Source organism: Emiliania huxleyi (genome assembly GCF_000372725.1).
Source record: "Emiliania huxleyi CCMP1516 unplaced genomic scaffold EMIHUscaffold_50, whole genome shotgun sequence".
In the NCBI taxonomy this organism is placed as follows: domain Eukaryota; phylum Haptophyta; order Isochrysidales; family Noelaerhabdaceae; genus Emiliania; species Emiliania huxleyi.
Window position 1 is genome coordinate 585,446 of NW_005198243.1, and position 18,541 is coordinate 603,986.

The window sequence follows — 18,541 nt, forward strand, 5'->3', positions numbered from 1 at the left end:
GGCGGCAGGCGGGGCTAGAGTGGCACGCTTGGACCGTATTTTCCTATCACTCTTCGCGAGTGTGTGCGAGGGACGGATCATGGTGCGCGAGCGGAAGCTTAGCGCGAGGGGGCGCGAGGCGGCAGAGAGCGAGGCGGCGCAGAAGGCGCTCGAGGATGCCGAGGCGGTGTTCGGCGACGTCCGCTCGCTGCTCATGGCCGCCAACAGCGGATCAGTGCCAGACTGTGCAGTGAAGCGCTTGTCGGCAGCAGGCGGCGGTGGCAAGAAGCGGAAGCGGTCGCAAGCCGGGAACTGCGAGCACTGCGGCAAGCAGCTCCTCCACCTGGCGAAGCACCAGCGCCGCGGCTGCAGCGCGCTGCTCGGGTCGATCGAGGAGCGGCGGGTGGCTTGCCCGCACTGCGGCGTCGAGGTCGTCCCTGGCTACCTGGAGCAGCACCAGCGCCGCTTCTGCAGCGCGCTGCTCGGGTCGGCCGAGGAGCGGCGGGTGGCTTGCCCGCACTGCGGCGTCGAGGTCGTCCCTAGCTACCTGGAGCAGCACCAGCGCCGCTTCTGCAGCGCGCTGCTCGGGTCGGCCGAGGAGCGGCGGGTGGCTTGCCCAGATTGCGGCGTCGAGGTCGTCCCTAGCTACCTGGAGCAGCACCGCCGCCGCTCCTGCAGCGCGCTGCTCGGGTCGATCGAGCAGCGGCGGACCTGCACCTGCACCGAGCCGGGCTGCGAGGCGCTGATGCTGCCGGCGTCCCTCCCGAGGCACATCGACCGCGTGCACCGCTCGCCGGAGGACTGCCGCGAGTGCGGCGGCTGCGGCAAGCCCTTCGAGGGCTACGGGTTCAAGAACCCGTCGCTCTTCGACACGCCCAACATCTGCGCGACCTGCTCGCGGCGCGACTCGCGCCTCTGCTCGCCGACGGCTCGCCACGGCAGTAAACCGTGTCTCTTTACACCCCTAGGTCCGAGTACCTCAGCCGCAACGTGCCGTGGCCGGGCAACTCGTCGCACTACTACTGCGTGGTGTGCGACCGCGAGGGCGAGCTCGTCTGCGCCGGTTTCGACGGCCCTCCCGACGCCGCCGGCCGCTCGGCCCCGCACCAGCTCTGCTCAAAGCACGCGGTCGAGGCGGGCACCAAGTCCTCCCACAGGGCGGGCGCTTCGCACGCGGCGTGCGAGGCGCTGCACGTGCTCGCCAAGCAGGAGGGTCTCGTCGTGCTGCGCCACGTGCACTTCGAGGTCGGCGAGGAGCCCGAGGGTGCACGCGCTCGCCGCCAACCCCCTCGCTCGCGGTGAGCAGCGCGCCTCTTCACATCTCCTTCCGTGAATAGGTTGGGAGGCGGGCATCCTCGCCGACCACCCTCGCATCAAGGTGGACGCGGTGTGCCGCCGCGCCTCCGACGGCGCGCTCGTCGCCTACCAGTTCCACGGCAACCGGTTCCACGGGTTCCCCGCCGGCAACCCGCTGCACGAGACGTTCGGCGTCGGGCACCAGTGGGGCCCGGCGCTGTGCAACAAGACGCGCCGTGCGCGCCCCGCTCCGCCCCGCCATGCGCCCACCTCGGCTCGTGGCTTAGCCTCCTCCCCCTGCGCAGGCCGCACCGAGCAGTACATCAAGGGGCCGCACCTCGGCCTCGACGGCACGACCCGCCCCGAGGGCTACGTCGTCGTGGAGGTTTGGGAGCACGACTACATCTCCTACAAGCAGCAGGTCAAGGCGGCGCCGCGCGGCGGCGAGGTCTCCGCGCCGCCGACGCTCGCCTTCACCCAGCACGCCCACGACCCGGACCTCGACATGAGCGAGGCGGCGATGGCGAGCCGCGACGTGCCCGTCGACACGATGCCAGCAGGCGACCACGTGCGCTCGAAGCAGGCGCGCGTGTGCGCCAGCCTGAGCGCGCTGAGCGCGGCCGGCGACGGCCGCGTCGCTGTCAACCTCGCCGTCGCCACCGGCGGGCCCTGCCCGCTCTGCCGCCAGACCAATTCCGCGGCCAAGGCCGCGGCCAAGGCCGAGGCGGCTAGCGTGTAGGCCCGCGAGCCGCTTCCCCCGGCCGCCCGCCATCTCCCGATGGCGGTGCCGAGCAGAGGCGTTGCCGGCCGGCCATCGACTGGCGTGAGGCGCCTCCTCGGCGGGACACAGTTTGTTTGTGCGCACGTAGAGAGCGCGCGAGATTCGAGATACTCGTCCACACCCTTAGAGAGCGAGACTCACGGATAGCTGAGCCCGCGAGAGGTTGGAGAGGCCGTGCCGAGACGCGAGAGAGACACTACACGGATGATAGAGACATACATCGAGAGCCGTGGTTCGAGAGAGCGAGCGAGAACCGAGATGAGCGCTCACTCAAGCCGTTGCCCTACCATGCTAGAGCCTAGACGACCAGGCGGAAGACAACACCGCGATTAGTAATAGCAATTAGCATGATACTATAGTGATTCAAGGCGCGCGTGGGTCTGGGTGTGGGTGTGGAGTTGCGCGGGTTGCCCCGGCCCTCCCCCACCACGTTGAAAAATTACCTTACCTCGGGCGATCGAGAGATTCGTATCTCATCCCCGTCACGCTCGACGCACCGGCCACCGCCGAGAGGGAGAGCGAGACATACACACGACTATGCGTCGCTCGCGGTACCACACACGACACTGCTAGACGGTCGCTCAGCACGCGGAGCCGGGTGCACCGACGCGCACCGGCCCCGCCCTAGATGGAGCGTCAGCTCTGGTTGGCGCCGGGCGCAACGCCGAGCGGGTAGGAGATCACCCTTGCCCGGCACAAGCTGCAGTGGTTGGCCATGCCGCGGGCGGCGAGGTCGCGGGTACACGTATCGCAAGTCCAATGGCGGCACGGCTCCGCTTGCCGCCAGATGACGGGGACGCCGCCTTCCTCGGCGCGGCGCGCGGCGCGCTCCTTGCACACGGCGCAGGATGCCGTCTGCTCAATCTTAGAGCGCAACAATTCGCTGCGCGTCTGCAAGAACAGGATGAACCTGTAAAGGACGTAGGGGTGAAAGCGTTTGCCGTAGCTGCGACTCGTGTAGTGATCACGCGCGCAGCAGTCTTCGTAGTCGAGGTGGCGCAACCTCTTCTCGGTAGCTGCGATCGAGTAGTAGTTGCCCTCGCTGTCGCTCAGCAGCGCGTCGCGGACCAAGCGCTTGATGAGCGCGTGTCGCGACGAAGGCGTGTTGGATATCAGCTGTCGCGTTATTACTTCGGCGATCCGACGCAGCGTGTTCTCCTTACCAGTCCGCCAGGTCTGGATGGTGTCGAGGAGCTCCGCACAGCACAACACGCCCTTCAAGAAGAAGTGAAGGCTGCGCTCGGTCGGCACGCGCCAGGCCGGAGGTAGTAGCAGGCCGCGCTTGATGCGAAGCTCGCGCTGCTTGCGGCTGAAATTACCAGCCGGGGCGCGAGGCACGCGCGCCTCGAGCGGCGGCGCCATACAAATCGCGGCCCCAAAGGGCGATGCGGCGGACGTGGTTCTTTTTCTTTTTTATTTACTTTCCCTTCCCTCCCCCATTATCCTCTTCCTCCAAACCCGCTGGGAAAAAAGAATTCCGATGGCGCTCCACCTCGTCCTCGGTGCAACTGCGAGCACGCTCGCTCCGCCTCGTGCTCGCGTGGCGCCGCGCCACGCCCCCGCGTGCGCCAACGCCGCCGGCAGCAGCGGCAGCGGCAGCGGCGTGGACTGGCCGAGCGCGCCCGCCGAGAACATCGAGCTCGCCGAGACGTACTACCGAGCGTTCGAGGTGCTTGCGCGCGACGCCGATTTCGCCGCGGACGTCTGGGCGCGCAAGCCGCTGCTCGTCGCCGAGCCCATCGCCGGCGTCGCCGGCTCGTTTACGCTGGACGACGTGCGCGAGGCAGTGGACTCTGACTTTCTGGAGGCGGGGCTCGGTGTGCCGACGGCGGAGGGCGGCTGGAAGATGGCGCCAGTCTCGCAGCCGCGCGGCTCCTCGTACGAGGACGCCAAGCTGCGGTACGTCGACGTCGCGGCGGGCATAGAGCGCGGGACGGTTGTCTTCAATTCTGCGGGCGCGCACGTGCCCAAGCTCGGCGCCATCTGCCTGGCGGCGCTGCGCGCGTTCGGGCTCCCCAACTGCCTCAACATGTACCTCACCGGCCCGAGCGTCAAGCAGTCCGCCCCGCCGCACACCGACAAGCAGGACGTCTTTGTCCTGCAGATGAGCGGCGCTAAGCAGCCGGCGGCCGCGAGCCGCGCGAGAAGGCGCCGCCGAGCCGGCGCACCCCCCGATAGGCGCAAAGCACTGGCGGGTGTACGAGCCGCCGCCGCCGTCCCGCCGACCCGGCTCGGACCCTCTCGCGCGTGGAAAGGGCGACGTCAAGCTCCGCCTCTCGGTGCCGGCCACGAGCTCCTCGTTCACTGCTCCTGGGCCGGGGGACGGATAGGCGACGACAAGCTCCGCCTCTCGGAGCTGGGAGAGCCGCTTCTCGAGACGGTGCTGACGCCGGGGCAGCCGCTCTGCGACGCCCGCCCGTCGGCAGTTCGTTGCTGATTCCGAGCGGGTGTGAGTGGCAGGCAATTGCTCTACGTGCCGGCCGGCTTCCCGCACACGACAGGCGCGCACCACCCGCTCGGCCTTCCCTCGTTAGGGGCCACTGGTCGCCACTGCCGCTTCCCACCCCGAGGCACGCCTGCCGACGAACCGATTGCTGATTGCCGGCGGCGCCCCCCCCTGTCCCGCCAGGCACAGTCGACCCGCACGACGGCTCTCACGTGCTGCGACTCGCCCGAGCCGGGGAGGAGCTGGCCACTCTCACGCGTCTCGTGAGCTGGTCGAGTAGGATCGCACGTCTGCGACCCGCCCGAGCCGTCGGTTGGGCTGACGGTGGGCATCGACACGCACATCTGGGGGCTCAACTACTTCTCGTCGAGACAGGCGATCCTCGGCCAGCTCTCGGCCAGCTCTCGGCCATCTCTCGGCCATCTCTCGGCCAGCTCTCGACCAGCTCTCGGCCAGCTCTCGGCCATCTCTCGGCCACCTCTCGGCCACCTCTCGGCCAGCTCTCGGCCAGCTCTCGGCCACCTCTCGGCCAGCTCTCGGCCAGCTCTCGGTCAGCTCTCGGCCATCTCTCGGCCATCTCTCGGCCATCTCTCGGCCATCTCTCGGCCAGCTCTCGGCCAGCTCTCGGCCAGCTCTCGGCCAGCTCTCGGCCATCTCTCGGCCATCTCTCGGCCAGCTCTCGGCCATCTCTCGGCCAGCTCTCGGCCAGCTCTCGGCCAGCTCTCGGCCAGCTCTCGGCCGGCTACCCTCCTTCTCGTCGATGCAGGGCGCGCTCGCCCTCGCTTCGCTGCCTGACCAGCTGACGCCCACGCAGCTCGATCCGGACAAGTACTGGCGAGGCATGCGGGTGCCGCAGAGCGTCGGCTTCCTCCGTGCTCACGCCGAGGCCGCGGGCGAGGAAGAGCGCGCCGGCGGGGACGGCGGCGGCGGCGGCGGCGGCGGAGGAGGCGCGGCGGAGGCGGCTGCGGCGGGGGAGTTGGCCGAGGTGGCAGTGCGGCTCGAGCCGGTGCGGTGGGAGGGGAAGAGCGCCGACGAGGTTGCCTTCTCTGCTCGAGGGGAGCGCGCGTCAGAGCATGGTCGTGGAATGAGGAATGGTGTGAATGGATCAGGTCGCTTCTCTGCTCGAGGGAGGCGCCGTCTGCTCGCGGCTGCATGAGCACGCGCGACGGCTGGTGGAGGTGCCGATTCGGCGCATCTCGGCGCATCTCGGCGCGTCTCGGCGCATCTCGGCGCATCTCGGCGCATCTCGGCGCGTCTCGGCGCATCTCGGCGCATCTCGGTGCATCCCGCTGGCAGGTTCAGGCGGCCATGTACGCCGAGGCGATGGCGGACGACGGTGCGCCCCCCGCGCCCGGCCAGCCGCGCGTGACGCTCTTCCGCGTCAACCCGCACATGGAGCGGCTCGAGGCGGCGATGGAGGCGCACCTGCAGAGCTTGCCGCGCGCCAAGTATGACGGCTCGCAAGGCGCCGCCGCCGCCCCGCCGACGACGACGGCGGGGGCGCCGTCCAAGAAGAAGGCCAAGGCGGGCAGGCCGGTCGCCGCGGCGAGCGGCGGGTTTGGCGGCGGCGGCGGCACGGCCAAGGGGAAGGCCAAGACCAAGGGCAAGAAGAAGAGATGAGCCAGACCGGCTCCGGGCGATCGGGGGACGGTACGTGTACAAAAGTTGAGAGAGAATCTCTCTCAAAAGTTAGGAACGAAAATATTAGCAATAAATAAATAAAAACGGACACCTCTCTACTGTGAGATGAGTAAAAAGAAACAGGTCCCCGCCCTTGCGATGTTTGTGCAGGGTTCTTTGTGGTCGGCGACTAGCCGCAAGCCGGGGTCGTCCTCTCCCGATGGGGGACTAGCACTAGCCGTATTCCACATGGTCCCTCGGGTCCCCGCTGCTCCTAATCTCTTTATCAGCAGAGATACTTACCCCTTGGAGCACTTGGAGTGCAGTCTACATTAACCTCACATCCACCCCCCTTTTTTTACCTCTTTCGAAAGTTCGTTTTTCTTCGATTCACCCCCGGACTTCCATCATCCTGTCGGAAGAGGCGTGCGGTGGAGCACGTCCGGTATAAAAGCAAGATATTGTCAGGAGACGGAACACGGAGGAGCCGTATAGGTCACTAGAGACCCACACCATCGCTACATCACCACAGCCACCAAGTCGGATACAAGTCGATGACAATGTGCGCGGCAGGAGAAACCCAACAGCATGACAATGTGCGCGGCAGGACAAACCAAACATGAGACACGGTTACACAAGGACGGTCAGGCTACGGTCAGGAAGTAGGTTTGAGTTCACACTCTCCAACACTCCCCCATTGTCTCCGCAGTCTTCATGAATGTGAGGATGCGGCAGACAACAACAGCAGAGTGTGAATGTGTCTGAGCGTAGGTAGCGTAGGTATGCCGGTTACCCGCCGGCGTCTCGCGGGGCTGGCTAAGCGTTTAACCTTGCGTCCTCGCGAAGGATGGTCTTGCTTGTTGGCAAGACTTGCGCGCTAAGATGATCCAGTGAAGGGGTCAAAGCGCGGCCGAGTGGGCGGAGAGAGAGAAAGGGGAGATAATGAACAGGAGCTCGTTGTGGAGCTCGGTCATGGCGCGCCGCGAGCTGCAATCCGGGCTGAGCGTCGCGGGGCGGCGGCTTGAGCGGGCGCGGCAGGCGCGGCGGGCGCGGGAGCGGCAGCGGGGGCGCCCCCTTGCGGCGCGGCGATTGGGCCGTTGGGAGGCCTCGCCGCGTTGACGCGGATGAGCGCATCAGGGACGTGAGGACGATCTTCAATGCCTGCGCCACGGGCCGCCGACGTCGGAGATGGCAGGCTCAGTCTCAGACGTCCAGACGGCAGAGACGCTCGTAGAGGCGCATTGGACTTCTTGTGGTGCGCTCTCGGCTCTGCACGCGCCCGCCCGACGGGGGCCTGGTCTACCCCTCATCTACCCCGTCATGGCATAGGATTCCTATGACGCCTCAGGTCTTCCAGTTCGACGAGGAGCTCGCGCCGGCCGGCTCGATATACTGGGGAAGTCGCGTACTGGTTGTTGGCGACGACGACCTCGCCAGCAAGCTCTCCGCTGTTCTCCGAGTCGCTCGCGGCAGCGTCGTCGTTGCGTCTGACGGCGCAGCGGGGCTTCGCCTTTTGACCTCGACGCACGAGTTCATCTCTCTCGTGTTGGTGGATCTGCTGAGGATGGATGCAACGCAGGTTCGCCAGTTCCGAACCTGGGAGGCGCATGAGGGCGCAGCCCGTGCACGTGTGGTCGCTGTCTCGCACAACGCCGCCAACGTCCATCGTGAGCAGGTGCTCGAGGCTGGTTTCGACGACGTGCTACTTGTTCCGACGCCAGTGCTCGCGTCGCACGCCCGGCCACTGTCCGGCTCGGAGGAGTAGAGCCGTAGCGGCTCCATGGCTTGCGGCGTTGACCGTTTGGTGCGCGGGGCCTCTCGGGCCTCTCGCAACCTCTAACGGTCTTGTGACTCCCTGTGCCGTGCCGCATATTCTCGAGTCGTGTGACCTGCCTTGTAAATTTTGTATGTGCATACAATACGTTACGGAGAGGCCCAGGATGTGGGCGCCTGCACATCACGCTGCTCTGCACAGCCGGCACGATCCGCGGGCCGCTGAGCCCTGGCTGTCAGGCTGTCAGGTGCTGTCAGGTGATCTGTCGGGCTGTCGGGCAGCTGTCAGGCACTGTCAGGTGCCTCTGTCAGACCAGCTGTCGGGTGCTGTCAGTGCTGTCGGGTGCTGTCGGGTGCGTGTCTGACATCAGAGGGGATCTGTAGCTGTCGGGTGCTGTCGGAGCTGTCGGGTGTTGCTGTCAGACGCTGTCGGAGCTGTCAGAGCTGTCAGGCTGCTGCTGCTGTCAGACGTTGGGCTGTTGCTGTCAGGTGCTGTCAGGTGGTGCTGTCGGGGTGCTGTCAGGCTCTGACACACACCAGCCACACTTGTGACATTATCAAGAGGAGACCAGCAGGACTCTGCTGCACATACTCTAGTCTCTACTCTGCCTCCGGTCCCACATATATCTTCTTCATGGTGGACGTCACCACATCTTCTTGTCTGCCGCACTGAGAGAATAGCAGAGAGGCAGGGGGGAGTGCTTCTTCAGGTACACCTTGCTGATGATCTGGTAGTTGCTGGTCCAGCGGAAGGCCTCCCCATCGTTGTCGCTCGTCAGCTTGCAGTACTTGCACGCTCTGTTCTGGTAGCGCGGGCCGTCTGGGGGGGTCCCGTCACCCTTCACCTCACGGTACCACCGGAGGATAAAGAGGCCCTTGGGGTCGTTGATGAAGACCCCGTTGCTGCGCTGACTCATCGAGAGCTGGCGCAGGTACTCTGCGCTCGAGCTGCCAGTGGCGCGGCGCGCGTCTGCCGACGGCCACCTGCTCGATGTTGCCAATGGCAAAGACCTTGGAGCTGTCCTCCATGGTGAAGAGCACCGCAACTGCGGAGAGAAAGAGAAGAGGGAGAGATGAGAATGCACGTCTTATGTGTGTGTGTGACAGGCGGCAAGGGCGTGGTCACCGTCATCATCATCCATGTAGAAGTCGAGCTCCTCATCCACATCCTCGCCTCGCTGCTGATGGGACTTGATGAGCCGCTTGACGTGGAAGCGGAGCTTGCGATCCTTTGACTCCTCCTGGATGGAGACGTTGAAATCTGCCAGCAGCTTACGGATCTCCTCAAAAAACTCTGCGCTGCTGCCCTCCTCGCCGCCGGTTGGAGGCGCCACGTTGGCCCCTGTCCGCATCAGCTGGTTCAGCACGGCCTCGGCATCTGCAGCATCCTGTGCGCCCATGGCGGTCAGCTCGGCCGGCTCAGCATCGGGTGTGCCGTTTGGATCATCCTCCTTCTGCTTCTCTCCCGGCTCCTCCAGCAACGCGCCACCCTGGACATAGGTGTCAGCCAGAGGAAAGTGCAAGCACGGCTGCTTGAAGAAGCCGGTCTGTGCACAGAGGTTGGCGCGGACTCCACAGAATCGAAGGCGCGGACCACATACACATGTCTTTGCATGTAATAGTTTTGCTATACCCTCCTGGGACACAAGAAAGAGGCTGCACGGCCTGAGTACGGTCTGTGCTGCTGTCGGGCTGGTCGGGCTGTCGGGCTGTCAGCGCTGCTGTCAGGCCGCTGTGTGCTGTCGGGCTGTCGGGCAGCTGTCAGGCTGTCACGTTAGGGCCTGACAGCGACGGGACGCCTCTGATGTCAGGCTCTGCTGTCAGGCTGTCAGAGACGTGCTGTCAGACTGTCGGAGAAAGTGCTGTCAGCGCTGTCAGGCTGTCGGGCACTGTCAGGCGCTGTCCGGGGTTTGCTGTCAGGCTGTCAGACCAGCCCTACACCGCCGCCGCCGCCCTCCCGACACCCGAGGGCAGATAATAGCCCAAGTCGAAGAGTGCGCCCCGCGACGCACCAGAGCACGGCTGGGCGTGTGAGCAGCCGTGTTTGACTGTGAGGCGAATATTTGTCATCGGGAGCGCGCCTCCGACTCTGCACCGGGCCGCCGCCGCCCTCCCGAGCGCCGAGGACAGGAGATAATAACGGCCGCCTCGTCGTCGAGCTCGGCGGAGACGATGGTCGCCTCGCGTTTGAACCCCTCGAGCTGCTGGAGCGGCGTCGCACTCGTCGAGCGTAACAGCAGTCCGCCCTCGGATGACTTGTTGAGCGCGCCGTAAGCCGTCCCCGTATGCCGTAAGGCACGCGGCAGCCGTCAAGGGAGCGCGATCTCGGTCAGCTGGTGCCGCCGCGTGGGCACGGTGCGAGGAAGGACATGCTGTGGCAACGACGAGAGCTGTGCCTCGAAGACGCGCGCGAAGGGGAGAGAGAAACGACCAAACCACCCCAACCCACCCACCACCCACCCACCACCCACCCACCCACCCACCCACCCACCATCCGGGGCCTACGAAGCGTTTACCCACCCACCCACTTTTCAAGCACGGCGGGGTAGAGGCAGGAGGCACGTGGTAAAGGGAAAAAACAAATCACGATGCAGCCACATCCTGCAATGCCCGGCGTGCGGACCTCGGATGAGCCGTCACCCACGCCAGAGTCGGCCCGACGATTCGTGGACGACCTGTGCCACGGCCGCACGCGGTGGTACATCAACGTTGCGTGCGCACCGTTTGTGCTCACCTTCCGCTCGGCCGCGACGTACCTTGCTCCCTGCATCCAAGTCCTCGGCGATCGGGCGCTGTCCGGGCTCACGCGCCGCGCTTGCGCGCCGTGCCTGCATCTGTCGTGCTTCTCCTTCACCGACTCGGAGTTCCCAGCGTCGAGCAAGTCGCTGGGCACCGCAGCGGCGCCGCACGCAGAGTGGCGGCGCGGGCCTCAGCTGCAGCCGATGCAGCGCCGCGGCACTGCGCTCGTGAGAGACGGCATCCAGCCGGCCGATATCGCGCAGGGTGCGCTCGGAGACTGCTGGCTGCTCGCCGCCGCCGCCTGCCTGGCAGAGTTCCCGGGCGTGCTGCAGAACCTGTTTGAGCAGACGCACGTCTCTCCGCGAGGCAAGTACGCGCTGCGGCTCTGGGACGTCGTCGGCCAGGCGTGGATGCGGGTCTGCGTGGACGACTTCTTTCCTTGCGACAGCCGGAACGGGCAGCCGCTCTTTGCCCAGCCCGCCGACGGCGAGCTGTGGGTGTTGCTGCTCGAGAAGGCGTTTGCGAAGTACTGCGGCTCGTACGGCGAGCTGCAGGGCGGGCTCACGCTGTGGGCGCTGCACGTCATGACGGGCGACCACTGCTTTAGCCTGAAGCGCGAGGCGTCGCAGCGGCGCCGCGAGAGGGCCTCGCCCCGCTGACCGGCAGGCGTGTGCGCACGTTGCTTGGGCCCGCCTCCTGATAGGCGCTGGAAGAGACTTGACCTCGTCTCGATGGGTACGCGAGAGCAGCCGCGCAAGTGCGCGCCCCCGCGCGGGGCGAGAGCTGTGAGCGGCGTCTCCTCACGCGCCATGCCACGAGCAGGTGCGGCTTGCGCGCCACGGCCGAGTCCTTTGGCGGCGAGGAGCTCTGGTCCCTCCTGCTGGGGTACGACCGGGCGCACGCGGTGCTCGGCGCGTCCATCTCGAGCGGCGGCGGCGAGGAGAGGCGGAGCGACGGCCTGGTTGCGGGGCACGCCTACGCCGTGCTCCAGTGTCGCGAGGTGCGGCCGGCGCGGCCGGCGCAGCTGTGGGGCGGCGTCTCTTCACGCCTCCGGCTGTGAGCAGGTGCTGGGCGTGCGGCTGATGCAGCTTCGCAACCCTTGGGGCGCCTTCGAGTGGAGGGGGGACTGGTCCGACCACTCGAGCAAGTGGAAGGAGCAGCCGGAGATCAAAGAGGCGCTCTGGCCCGAGAGGCGCTCAAAGGAGGCGGACGGGTGGGACGACGGCGCCTTTTGGATGGGGTTCGACGACTTTTGCGCCCTCTTCACGCTGCTCGACGTCTGCGACCGCACCACCGGGGTGCGCGACCTCGCCTTCGCCCTCGACGAGGACGACGGCTGCTTGCGCGGCCCCGCCTGCGCGTGCGCGCGGGGCTGCGCCCGCTTCTGGTGCCTCTGCCACGGCCCGCGCGCGCTGTATTGGGGCCACCAGAGCAGCCGCGACACGATGGCGCTGCCGAAGCGTAGCTGCCGCTGCCTCGAGCGCTGCAACGGCGGGGAGCCGGTCCTCCTGTGAGAGCGACCATGCGGGATCGAGACCCGTGGCTTTCTAAGCAGCTTTGCCGTGCACGCAGCGACGTGACGAAGTTGCGGAAAATATTATTACACATGTTGTAGTGAAAAACGCGCGCGTACCGTACGCCCGGGACGGCACGCCCGCGCGCCACGACGACGAGCCCCCGCCTCCGGGACCGCGACAAATCGTGTACTGTATGACAATCGGCCTCAAAACGGATTCCCACTTAACAGCGCTCCAGCCGCGGGCAGCCGCAGTGAGAGCGGTCTCGGGTCGGCGCGTCTCCCACACGGAGCCCCCGGTGCGCCAGCCGAGCGGCGCCTCTCCTTGTCCGCGAGCCTGGCATCAGATCCAGTCGCCCTCCTTGAGCTTGCGCGGCAGGTAGGTCTTGGAGAGGTACTGGAAGCCGAAGGAGGAGAGGGCCTGTTCGCAGTGGGAGGCGTGAGGAGACCCGCTCGAGGGCGGGGGGAGGGGGAGGGAGGGGGGGGCTTGGGGAGGGGGTCATGGGAAGCGGGGCAAGAGGGCGGAAGCGGCAGGGGGGCGGCGAGGGAGGGGAGGGGGGGGGTCTCGAGAGGGAGGCCTGGATCTCGGCCTTGACCTTTGTCTTGACCATCAGCTCGAGCTCGCGGTGCCACTTCGGGTTCGCCTTGATAAAGTCCTCCTCGAGCAGCTCCCTGCCCGTCTTGAGGTCATGCTCCGACATCTCGAGCCGGCACTGCTGCGGGATCGAGTACTTGTCGAGGTCGGACGGGCGGACGCCTAGAAGGTTCCTGGAGGTTCCTAGAAGGTTCCTAGAAGGTTCCTGGAGGTCGGACGGGCGGACGCCGAGCCACTTGATGTCGGGCGTGGTCAGGTTGATCGAGTCGTACGACATGTTCTTCGAGCCCTTCATGCAGACGGACGGAGAGGATCTTGAGCCGGACCTCGAGTGATCTCGGGTGATCTCGGGTGATCTCGGGTGATCTCGGGTGATCTCTAGTGACCTCGAGTGATCTCGGGTGATCTCGGGTGATCTCGAGTGACCTCGGGTGATCTCGGGTGATCTCCGCGCCTTCATGTAGACGGAGAGGATCTTGAGCCCGTAAGGGTCGGCGTCGAACAGCCCGAGGATCGGCACGTTGAGTGCGGAGCGCACCTGGGGAGGGTGTGGCGGGGGGCAGGGGGGGGGGGGGGTGCCGCGGAGGTGTGGGTCTGTCGAGTTGCGCCGAGATGCGCCGAGATGCGCCGAGATGCGCCGAGATGCGCCGAGATGCGCGCGGCCACCTTGTTGAGGAAGAGCCGCGTGGCCACGTCGGGCTGCCCCTTGCCTAACACACAGCCCCGCACGCCTCACACAAAGATGAGCTTGCTGTCCAGCCGTGTCGGGCTGCCCCCGGTGCCGGAGATGATGACGCACGGGTAGTCGTTGTAGAAGCGGTCCTGTACCAACGACTCAGATGGTCAGGCAGCAAACAGAGTCATCCATCCGATGGTCGATGTAGCGGCGGTCCTCGCGAGCCGCATGAAGTGTCTAGGAAGTGTCTAGGGAGTGTCTAGGAAGTGTCTAGGAAGTGTCTAGGGAGTGTCTAGGGAGTGTCTAGGAAGGGTCTAGGAAGTGACTAGGGAGTGTCTAGGGAGTGTCTAGGAAGTGTCTAGGAAGGGTCTAGGAAGTGTCCTCCGCGAGCCGCATGAAGGCGGCGTCCTTCTCGATGAGCAGGATGAACCTGATTCAGCAGTCCCCCCCGCGGGTGAGGGGCCGCCTCGCTCGGCGGCGGCCTCCTCGACGAGCAGGGATGAACTGCGCGTCGCCGCGCACGTTTGTGACGCGGTCGATCGAGGGCGGGATCGCCTGAGAGACGAGTCGTGCATGAGCCGTGTGGGGCGTTGTCAGGCCGCTGGAGTGGCCCCGCGTCGGCGTTCAGCTTGGGCGACTCTCCGGAGGCACATGAGGCGGCAAGTCTGCGGCAAGTCTGCGGCATGCGCATGTGCATGCCGCGCCTTCCCGCCCATGCCCATCTTTGTGCAGTCGATGGTGTCGCCGTCGTCCTCAAAGATGAGCTTGCCGACGACGATGCCTGCTCGCACAGGCAGAGGCGTGAAGAGACGAGGCCAGCCAGGCTCGAAGGGTCCGCCCCTTGCGACGCTGGCCCTTCTCCGACGCGACCACGTTGAGGGACGAGCGGGTGCAGCCGACCTGTTCACAGTCCGGCGGCGTGACGGCGCGGGCTCGTTGTGTCGAGGGAGGGGGTGGTGGGGCCGGCCATGCACGCGACGTCGTCGAGGACGTCGTCGGACTCGGTCTGCTGCTTGAAGAGCTTGACGTCTGGGGGGGGAGGGGGGTGGGGGGGGGGAGGGGGATCCGGATGAGGGGAAGGGTGAAGGCGGGGGTGAGGGTGAGGGCGGCAGTGACGGTCAGGTGTGGGAGGCGGCAGGGAGGAGAGGGGTAGCAGGGAGGAGAGGGGTAGCAGGGAGGAGAGGGGGGGTAGTGGGGAGAGGGGCAGGAGGAGGGACGCGGCAGGGAGGAGAGAGGCAGCAGGGGAGGAGAGAGGCGGAAGCGGAGGAGAAGAGAGAGCACGGGGGTGTAGAAGAGGTCGAGGGTGGGTGTGTGGGGGTGGCGGGCGGCGGGAAGCGGGCAGGCGGCAGGGAGAGGAGAGAGCGCCGGTGTAGAAGAGGTCGCGCTTTGTGACGTGGATGCCCTTCGAGCAGAGCTCGAGCACAATCTGCATCAGCCGGGTGGTGATCGCCTGTTCACGCCAGGACGCCGTGAAGAGGCGCGCCGCTTCACACCCCAGACCCAGCCTCCGGCGGCAGGTGTCGCCGTCTTGCGCGCAGACGAGGCGTTGGAGAAGACGCGCTCGAGCATCTTCTCCTTGAGGACCACCCGGTCGAGCTCCTTGACGTACCTGCGGGCGAGCCAGCCCCGCGAGACACCGGACAAGTGTCAGCCGCGCGGCCGGGCGGCTGTGCTTTGGACGGGGCGTGGGCGAGTCAGCGCCAGCGTGAGCGGATCAGAGGACGTGTGTCGGTGGACGTATGTCGGTGGTCAGGCGGTGGCGCGGCGGTGCAGGCGGAGCGAAGGGAGAGGCGACCGGCGGGCGAATCCTCTTGGGGCGGCGTGCGGGAGAGAGGAGGCGTGTGGGCGTACATCTGGTTGGATGCGACGCGAGAGGGCATCATGTAGGAGAAGCCGTCGCCGCGCATGATGGAGGCGACCGCGCGCATGCAGATTGCCTCGATCTCCGCCGAGACGTCCTCCGCACCCATGTGCTGCACCTCTTTCGACACGCCCGACACGCCGACCTCCTCGAGCGTGCGCTTGCGAGACGAGCCGGCGGCATCCATGCGGCCTCGCAGAGCCTGGACGGGCTGCATGACCTCCGAGGCATCAAACTGCGACGAGGCGCCGGCCTTCTTGCGCGGCGGCATCGAGCAATGTGGTAGAGGTTGAGTGCGACGGTGGCAGTGAGTGGACTGCGCGGCGAAACCGGCTTTTTTTCATGGATTTGCGCATCGCCCTCGAGCCGCTCGACGGCATCATCCAGCTGCGCGACGCGCCCAGCCTCGACATCGCGCAGCAGGCGCAGCACTGTCTCATGCGCTACTGCTCCAACACCACCCTCGTCTACTTCCTGCGCACCATGCCGCCGTCCATGCATGTAGCATGACCATTGATTGAGGCGGCGCAGGAGCACGATCGGCTCATCGCCTCGGCCTTCCACCGCATCGTCGGCTCCGAGGCGGGCTCGCCGGCGCAGTGCGAGCGTGCGCTGCGGCAGGCGCGCCTCCCGGTTAAGCTCGGCGGGCTCGGCCTCACCTCCATGGTGGCGATCCGGCGGGCCGCGTGGGTCGGCACCTGGGCTGGGCGCTCGTGGGCGCTCGTGTGGACGCCGCTTCGGCAGCTCCACGCGCCTTTCCGAGCCGTCGACATCACAGCCGAGTCGGCGGCTGACTTCCGGCAGCTCTCCATCTTCACCGAGCTGCAGGACGCACACAGCACCCTCCTCGATGACTATGACTAGCTCCTCTTGTAGCTCGATCGGTCACACCGCCATCGCCGTCGGGGAGAGGGGGGACGACACTGCTTCGGCAGCGTGCACCTCGATCCTGTACCGTGTTTGTTATGACCCCCCCCAAATGAACACACCAGTGGAGGGAGGGCGAGACGATCGACATGCGGAATCGACGCTTTCCAGGGCTGTCCTCAAGTACATGTGGCCCGAGTTTTTCTCTTTTTCTCGCGATGGCCCCGCCGCGCCGCCGCTCGCGCCGCCTCGCCTCCGCCTCCACCGCTGCTCCCTCGCCAGACACGCCGCCGCCCGTCCGCCTCCTCGACCTCCCCACGGAGCTCCTCGTGCGCGCCCTCTCTCACTGCGACCCCGCCGACATCGCTCGAGTCGCGGCCGTCTCGCTCCTCTTCCACGCCTCGCTTGCGCTGGAGGGCATCCGCTTGTGGGTGCAAGAGCGCGGCTTCGAGCTGCCGGCGCAGCCGGAGGACGAGGGCTGCGCCGTGCGGTGGCTGTGCTTCTCGGCGCTGCTGCGCGAGTCCAACCCGCCGGCGAGGGCCGCGGCAGGCCGCTACCACAGCCTCTTCATCGTCGGCGAGGGGCGGCTCTCGTCGTGCGGCTATGCGCCGAACTGGAATCCAGGGCTGCTTGGCCACGGCGAGGGCGTGACGCGGCTCAACACGCCGACCCGCCTCCCGTCGACGCTGGGCGGCGAGCGCGCCGTGAGCGTGACGTCTGGACTTCAGCACAGCCTCGCCCTCACCGGCGGCGGCAGTGTCTGGAGCTGGGGCGATGGAGTCTCTGGCAAGCTAGGCCACGGCGACGATCAGGACCAGCTGCTGCCGAAGAAGGTCGAGGCCCTAGCTGGCCAGCGCGTCGTCGCTGTGTCGGCTGGATGGTACCACAGCCTCGCCCTCACCGCTGACGGCGCCCTCTGGAGCTGGGGCGATGGGCGGCAAGGCCGTTTGGGCCACGGCGACGAGCTGAGCCACCTGCTGCCGAAGAAGGTCGAGGCCTTGGCTGGGCGGCGCGTCGTCGCTGTCTCGGCTAGAATTGCGCACAACCTTGCCCTCACCGCCGATGGCAGCGTCTGGAGCTGGGGCTATGGAGCCTGCCTGGGCCACGGCGACGAGCAGAACCAGCTGCTGCCCAAGAAGGTCCAGGCCTTTGCTGACCAGAGCGTCGTCGCTGTCTCGGCTGGAGGCGCGCACAGCCTCGCCCTCACCGCCGACGGCGCCCTCTGGAGCTGGGGCAATGGAGTCTCTGGCAAGCTGGGCCACGGCGACACGCAGACCCAGCTGCTGCCGAAGAAGGTGGAGGCCTTGGCTGACCAGCGCGTCATCGCTGTGTCGGCTGGAGAGAACCACAACCTCGCCCTCACCGCCGATGGCGCTGTCTGGAGCTGGGGCTGGGGAGGCTCTGGCCAGCTGGGCCACGGTGACACGCAGCACCAGCTGCTGCCCAAGAAGATCGAGGCCTTTGCTGGCCGACGCGTCGTCGCTACGTCGGCTGGGGTCTACCACAGCCTCACCGTCACCGCCGACGGCGCCTTCTTTACCTGGGGCGAGGGCCCCCACGGCTGCCTAGGACACGGAGAGGACCTGTCGGACCAGCTGCTGCCCAAGAAGGTCGAGGCATGGGCGCCGGGGCAGTGATGACAAGGGTGAAAGGGTGCACAGGACTGTGCTGCCATGTGCCTAGTCGTCGCGTGCGAACGTATCTGAGAGTGGAGAGAGGCGAATCCGGGACGGTGGAGGTTTGTGCATGGTCCACTGTTTCCTGCGGGCTGCGCTCGGTCGGCACCGGGCGGGCGGGCACACCGCCTCGGTATACGAAATCTGCCTGCGGGCCGACCCTCACAGCTCACAGCTCACAGCTCAATGACCAAACTCTGTCGAGGGAGCTCGGTCAGGGGTGGAAAGAGATGTAGGACCTTCCTTCCGTTAGCAAGGTCCGCCTCTATCACACCCTCACTGTCTGTCTGCGATATTACCGATTTGAGCTTCTTGTTTCTTACGTCAACCTATCTTTGTGCGATTTCGGCCCTGGGTTGTGGTTTTCTGTGAACGCGGGTAGTCTCCCTCCATCCCCCGGGCCTCCAGGGCTCGCTCGCACCTCAACCTAGCTAGACCAGCGCACAGGGCCTGTGGGCCACAGCGCCATAGGACGTATTTCCTTCTCAATAACAAGGCTGTGAACAGACCAGCGCACAGCGCCATATTCCCCTGCAAATTCTTTTTGTGCATCCCAGACGCCGAGCCCTCCGCCACCAAGCCGCGCCCCCGCCCTCACCCCCTCCTCCCTCGCCGCCTCCGCCATCGCCGCCGCCTCCCTCTCCGCCGCCGCCCTCACCGCCCCCTCCGTCGCCGCCGTCGCCATCACCGCCGCCGCCATCGCCACCACCTCCCTC

The 18,541-nt window shown here is 66.5% G+C and overlaps 4 protein-coding genes across 4 annotated transcripts; 2 read left to right on the top strand and 2 right to left on the bottom strand.

Moving 5' to 3' along the window:
- Positions 1-2,692: 2,692 nt before the first annotated feature.
- EMIHUDRAFT_211878 (hypothetical protein) lies at positions 2,693-3,418 on the bottom strand (the record flags this gene model as incomplete). Its single annotated transcript, XM_005766796.1, has 1 exon — positions 2,693-3,418. The coding sequence occupies one exon, from the start codon at positions 3,416-3,418 to the stop codon at positions 2,693-2,695; it is 726 nt and encodes a 241-aa protein (XP_005766853.1).
- Positions 3,419-10,501: 7,083 nt separating this feature from the next.
- On the top strand, positions 10,502-11,293 carry EMIHUDRAFT_211883 (hypothetical protein; the record flags this gene model as incomplete). Its single annotated transcript, XM_005766797.1, has 1 exon — positions 10,502-11,293. One exon carries the CDS (start codon positions 10,502-10,504, stop codon positions 11,291-11,293), a length of 792 nt encoding a protein of 263 aa, XP_005766854.1.
- A 72-nt stretch (positions 11,294-11,365) lies between these two features.
- Positions 11,366-12,148, top strand: EMIHUDRAFT_211884 (hypothetical protein; the record flags this gene model as incomplete). Its single annotated transcript, XM_005766798.1, has 3 exons — positions 11,366-11,391; positions 11,457-11,634; positions 11,699-12,148. 3 exons carry the CDS (start codon positions 11,366-11,368, stop codon positions 12,146-12,148), a joined length of 654 nt encoding a protein of 217 aa, XP_005766855.1.
- Positions 12,149-12,493: 345 nt separating this feature from the next.
- On the bottom strand, positions 12,494-15,469 carry Top6A (type II DNA topoisomerase VI subunit A 2; the record flags this gene model as incomplete). The annotated part of the gene is made up of 11 exons (XM_005766799.1): positions 12,494-12,571; positions 12,747-12,918; positions 12,964-13,034; positions 13,212-13,283; positions 13,412-13,450; positions 13,484-13,579; positions 14,060-14,205; positions 14,346-14,450; positions 14,703-14,871; positions 14,922-15,030; positions 15,273-15,469. The coding sequence occupies 11 exons, from the start codon at positions 15,467-15,469 to the stop codon at positions 12,494-12,496; spliced, it is 1,254 nt and encodes a 417-aa protein (XP_005766856.1).
- Positions 15,470-18,541: the final 3,072 nt, after the last annotated feature.